This window comes from Pangasianodon hypophthalmus, chromosome 13 (assembly GCF_027358585.1).
Source record: "Pangasianodon hypophthalmus isolate fPanHyp1 chromosome 13, fPanHyp1.pri, whole genome shotgun sequence".
Classification (NCBI taxonomy): domain Eukaryota; kingdom Metazoa; phylum Chordata; class Actinopteri; order Siluriformes; family Pangasiidae; genus Pangasianodon; species Pangasianodon hypophthalmus.
In genome coordinates, this window is record NC_069722.1 from 20,487,155 (window position 1) to 20,493,569 (window position 6,415).

The following is a 6,415-nucleotide window of genomic DNA, read 5'->3' on the forward strand; positions in this document are numbered from 1 at the left end:
TAAATTAGATAATAACCATGTTATTTAACCATGACGATAAATCTAGGCCTATAATTAAACTAATCCGGTGCTGTGCTTCTTGGTAGTTTTTTTTTTAATTCCGACTTACAGGCAGACTTGTGGAGCTCATCGGCGCGTGCAGGGTCGCATTAAATCACCGAGTAAAGCAGTACAGGGACTTTAAATCACCTTAACAACACTTTCACAGAAAACAGAAATGTGCAGGACACACACGCAGGACCATAAAACATAAAAATAAAGCATGAGCCCTGTGATGGCGCATTCATCAACCTGACACACACACGCACACACACACACACACACACACATGCTAACTCTCATAGCCAGATAGGCTAACAACATATACAACACATCTGGCTATGAGGAACAATGCGCAAATAAAACTCTATTTATTTATTCTTTAAAAATGACTCATTTGGCATTCCTGCTCTAGTCAAAGTTGAGCAAGTTTAAAGGGCTTTAATGCTTATTATTATTATCATTATTATTATTATTATTATTATTATTATTATTTATAACATTGGGAATTAATAGTCTATAAAGGCTACAAACCTTTTTTAAATCAAAAAATACAAATACCAAGTGCAACTCGAGACATCTCAGAGCTATTGATTAGGCATGGTGAATTTAAAAAAAAAAAAAAAACCTGGGAAATTCAATCTGATGAAAATGTAAAAGCGTTTTTAATAAGGTAGTTAACGTTTATTCTGCGTCACTGTTTCGTCTGTTTTCTCTTCACATGAATCTAGTGCACTTAAACACAAATGTGACGACACCCAACATCTCAGCTGTCACTTAAACGCCTTTAATATAATAAACCTTTCTACTCAAACAATGACAAAGTGTACAAAACACACACACACACACACACACACACACACACACTGCTTTATATGTGTGTTTTAATGTTCGCTGTCCTTTTATCAGTCTGTAAACAGCAACAACGTTTTACACTAATACTAAAGTCTGCAGCCGTGACCACACACACTGGTGTTTTGTTTGCGCAGGAATTAGATGATGGACCGGAAGTGCTGGAGTCTTACCGTTTTCACCTACACATCTCTCTGTCTCTGTGTGCAAGAGACGCGTTACTGCTCTCCAGCACGCTTTGAACGGGGAAAAAAAAACGGAAACGCGTAACTTCCCATATACATTCAGGAAAAAATACAAATAATAACAATAATAATAATAATACCAAAAAGTATCACATTAATAATATAATAAAGTGATGTCATTAGTCTTTAGGTATGTTTCAGCTTAAAACAGTTGAACGCAGTGTCTTATCGTCTCTCCCTCCTTTTTTGTATTTGTTGGGAGCTTAAAATCCAAACAAACAAAAAAACAAACAGACAAACATACAAAAAAATACACTTCTCTTCTTCCTTTTTCTTTCCCCCCCCGTGCCTGCATCACTGGTTCCCGGCGCACGCGGACGCGGACAGGGTCCAGGCGGGCGCACAGTACGCGTGCGGGTGATAGTAGTAACAGTATGATGAAGGGGAGGAAGAAGAAGAAGATGGCGGCTGGAGCGCGAGAAGCGGCGGAGGGCGCAGCAGCAGCAGCTCTCCGGGAGAGTACTGCCTGCGGTCGTCGCGCACGAGCACTTTCACGGCCACGCGCTTGGCGGCGGGCAGGAGCAGGTCGGCGGCGGCGGCGGATGCGGCGCTGCTCGCGGCCATCTGGCGCCTCTTGGTCTTGTAGCGGCGGTTCTGGAACCAGATCTTCACCTGCGTCTCCGTCAGCTTCAGCGACGCCGCCAGGTCCGCGCGCTCCGGTCCGCTCAGGTAGCGCTGGTGGCTGAAGCGGCGCTCGAGCTCGAACACCTGCGCGTGAGAGAAAGCTGCGCGAGAGCGTTTCTTGCGCTGCTTTCCGCCGGGCTGCTCTGAGACCTTCTCCTCCGCGTTATTACAGTCTGCACCAAAAACAGGAAAATAAATATAACCAGTGCTTCAAAGTGGTTTATTAATAATTGCATTTTAAACCTCATTTGATCTCACCCCCTCCCACCCCACTGTATACCCACATGTATGCCTTTATCATAAAAATACAAGAATTTAGTTTTAGAAGGAACCTTTTTAGAGTTCTTACTTAAATCAGGAAGCATTCATTTTCACAACAATGTTCCTGGAGCCACTTTGAAAGGTTCCACTGCTGAGACACCCCGAGAACCCTTAAAATATTTTCCAGGAACCATTTTTGACTTTTACAAGTATCATTGAACAAGGCTTTGTAAATCTGTAAATCTTTCCATTTTAAAAAATTATTTACATTTACATTTTAACCAGAACGTCGAAAACATTTTGGTCTGCTCTAACTGTTTCTCTCTCTTACATTCCCAAGTGCCAAACAATATTTACTCATTTTCAAACACTGAGATCAGCTCAGCATCTGAATATCACTTAGCTTCATATTTAAAGGCGGGTCTGTTAAACTATAAATTAAATCTTGGTGGTCAAATAACTATTTATTTAGTGCTTTTCTTTTGTGTGACTAATTGGACTTATATAAACACTAATACAACAGTTGCTGCGTATATATCCTACCTCATGTAAATAAATAAATCTGTGAACTAGTGCTACTGACTTGCAAAAAGGGGGAATTATCTAAAAGTAAACGAAGAACTGATAAAGTACGCGTACTGTTGCATACACTTAGACATTTAAGGAAAGTTTAAAACTATTTTGTATTAAAATACTTGCTTATAAAATGAAATGCTTATAAACTCTTCATTTGAATTTGTAGGGAGATTTATAGGGTAATATGAGTTAAAGTTCAAGAGTTAAAACCCAACCGCTGGATTTATTAAAGCAGCTCTTTTAGCATCTCGGTCTCGCGCAGCCCCAGTGAAAACATGGCCTTGTGCGCGAGGCACTTACCGGACACGCTGGCTAAGAGCTCGCAGTCGCTCAGTTCTCGTGCTTGCTCCGCAGCCGTGGACTCTCGGTCCGTCTCGTCCTGAAAGCTCTCATCCAGTGCACGCGAGTCACAGCCGTCCCGCTGCTCGCGCACCGAGCTGCTTTTCGCCTCGCGCTCATCGTCGAGGTGGTGGTGGTCGTGGTGGTGGTCCTCGCTGAGCCCAGAGTCTGAGTCGTAGCTCTTGTGGTGGTTCGCCGCCACGCGCGCCCTCTCCCTCTCCCTCTGCCCCCTATCCCTGTCTTCGCGGCCGTCCTCCTCCTCCTCGTGCGTTCCTCCGAATATTTTCCAGCAAGCGCTTTTCGAAAAACACATGTCCAGCTCTTTCAGACGGCGCCTTCCTTCCTCGTCTTTTTCTTCTTCTTCTTCTTCCTCCTCTTCCTCTCCTTTTCTGTTTAAAATGGCCTGAATGGAGAAAGGCATCAAGGAGCTGCTGCGCACGGCCATCGCGCGCGTAAGTAAAAAAAACCCAAACAAACAAAAACAACAAATGCAACAAAAAATAAGCCTACAACAGGGCACTTGAGGTCAAATGGAAAAGTAAGACCAACTCGTATTGGGTGCGTGCATTCATCCGCTCGTCACGCGCCCTTCTACTCCAACATGCTTCCACGATCGGCGGTGGCGCGCGACTTTCATTTCGGTCCACGTCGCTACCGCGCGCTGCTACGTCCGAGAGAGACACAGCTCGCACACACGTACACACCCACGCACACACACACAGCTTGCAGAGCCAGCCTTAACCGTCCCCACTTTCACCTGTGAGTGACATCACACCGCCACCAAAAAACTACGTCTCCTATTGGCCAGGGCTGCAGTGGAGCACGGGGATGATTGGTTCACGCGCGTCATCATCGAAACGCCCTAAAACGCCATGCACACTAAATCATCAGTACTAAAGAGTATGGCGAAATAGTACAAGAGCCAGTACCCGGATGGAAAAAATTAACATCTGCCACGCGCTCATTTGCATACTCAAACGCGACCTCGAGGCAAAGGCGACTGTCTCGTTGTTTACGAGCACAACAGAAAAGTTAAAATGGGGGAAAGTAGCCTGTAAAAGAGAGGTCAGTGGAGAACATATGGTGTGTGTATCGTGTGCGCGTGCACTACAGAGTACTAAATAGCATGAACTAAAGAGCAGGCAGCATACTGTTTTGCTGTAGCCTACTATCTAGGAAAGTAATCTGTGATTTGGGACGTAACTCTTTTAACCTTCACTCTGAAATGAGGATTAAGCCACATTTTACCACGTCACCAAATTAGTCAAGGCGAACAGAAAATATTGGCGCTCGTGCATATAGCATGGACATTTTTAAATGCATACTTTTATTGAATGTATTGCCTTGTATATAATCTGTTTTCTAATCCTAATTCTCAGATTGCTCCACGTTGTCATTGCCATGGATCACAGTGAAATATTAAAAATGCTACTTTAGGCGGTGGTACCAGAAATGTGCCATGTATGTTTAAAGACATGCATCACGTATGTCGTATATATATATAATACAGAATTTATGCACATTTAAATACACATTATGACTCTACAGTTCTACGGTGTTATTGCAGGTATTTCACATCACAACAGCAGTTTCTGCAGAACCAGAAACTATAGTCCTGCTGTATCTTACGAATACATACATACATACATATATATATACATATATATATAGATAGATAGATAGATAGATAGATATACATACATACATACATACATACATACGCGCACACACACTTCGCCTATTTTCTTTCTAATTTGATTACATCACATCCCGATTATATGTAGTCCATTACTATACCAGAGAACAGTGGTTATATGTACATGCAGTGACGTGCTAATGCATTAATTGACAAACCGTATGATCATACAGATTTCCCTGTTAATGGAAAATAAATAATAATAATCAAGTTGAACTTGGCACTGAAAACCAGTGTTCTTTAGTTAAGTTTAAACACTTGTCCATCCTTTGGGCGTGTTGGAAAAAAATGTGCTGCACGAAAAATACCAGGTATTGAGGACTAGAATAAAGAAAGTCAAAGTAAAGGACATCCAAATATTAATGCAGGAGAAAGTATGTACTGTATTATTATTATTATTATTATTATTATTATTATTATTATTATTATTAATAGTAGTAGTAGTAGTAGTAACGTATTAATTATTATTATTTATTTTTACTTTTTATGGTCAGGTCTATTTAGACTTTATAGACATAACACGTGATTTCCCCCCCCACAATAATCAAATATAAACAAGGTTTTTGGACCTTCCACACCTACAGCAACAAATTATTTCGTGTAGGTCATTGGACATCATGGCGTTTGCATGGTTAATTGACCATTTTTTGGGGGGTTCGTTTTAACACTGAATAGATAGTTTGATCGTTCAAATGGCGTTCACTTACAGAGCATGCTATAATAGAGAATATCTGCTAATCATAATAGAAATGTTGAGAAGAGAAATGCTATGCTTTAATGACAAGAAACTGTAAAAGTAAAAAAGAAATACTTGCGCATGAATAGAGTTGCATATTTGTGTATTGAAGGCGTCTTAAATTCTCATATTTTTCCACGAGTCAAATTTTATGCCATCATATTCCAGCACATTAATATCGTTTCTTCCTGAAAGTGAGGAAGTGGAGGGTGTGAGTGAACACTTGAATGTCGGCCCTCTGCTCGGAAACTTCAGTTTTTCACATTGTGAAAAAAAAGATCATGCTTATTGTGCTTTAACTAAAAACGTTCATTCCTCACGGATTGTGTGTATTTTTATTGCCTTAGTTATTGCCTTAATTATTTATCCTTTATTGTTATTCTTAATTAAGTTGCTCGTGGCTTTTAGATTATTAATGTCAAAATTCACAAATTTCATAAATACATCTCAGTCATATAAATAAATAAATTTGGAAAAAATCCCTGAAATCGCCATCACATCTGCGAACCAAATTAGAATCAGAATTTCACTTAGGCCTATTGGAGAGATAATAATAATAATAATAATAATAATAATAATAATAATAAATTCACAATCCTTTCGATATTTACACAATTTAGCTTCAGTATTTTGATTGATGTAATTGTCTACTTAAACTAAATGTTAGTTTAGTTACAGGTCATATTAAAGCATGAAACATAAAGAAGTAAAACCCATTTGTAAGTATTCACTCCAATTTTTACACCCGATTTCTTTTTCCTTTCACTCCGAATTTACATGTGGTCTTGGATTACTAACCTACTGGTGTTGTCTACTACTGGTACAGTTTAGCATAACTAATACCTTTTTTAAATAAATACCAAATATGAAATATGGTGTAATAATGAAGTGAGTAGTGTGTCTTTCTCTCCACCTTGTGGACACTTCAGTGCATGAACACTGAAGACACAAACACGCAAACACACACACATCCTAGTTCCACAACATTAAAATACTCTTTACCGCGTATTACAAGTAAATATGAAAGTATAAATCGTATAAAAGTTA

At 40.0% G+C, this 6,415-nt stretch overlaps 1 protein-coding gene across 1 annotated transcript; it reads right to left on the reverse strand.

Annotated features, from left to right (window-relative positions):
- Positions 1 to 805: 805 nt before the first annotated feature.
- Positions 806 to 4,938, reverse strand: nkx3-2 (NK3 homeobox 2). The gene is made up of 2 exons (XM_026916964.3): positions 2,898 to 4,938; positions 806 to 1,933 (listed from the first exon to the last, which is right to left on the reverse strand). Exons 1-2 carry the CDS (start codon positions 3,379 to 3,381, stop codon positions 1,431 to 1,433), a joined length of 987 nt encoding a protein of 328 aa, XP_026772765.1. The 5' UTR covers positions 3,382 to 4,938; the 3' UTR covers positions 806 to 1,430.
- Between the last annotated feature and the right edge of the window lie 1,477 nt (positions 4,939 to 6,415).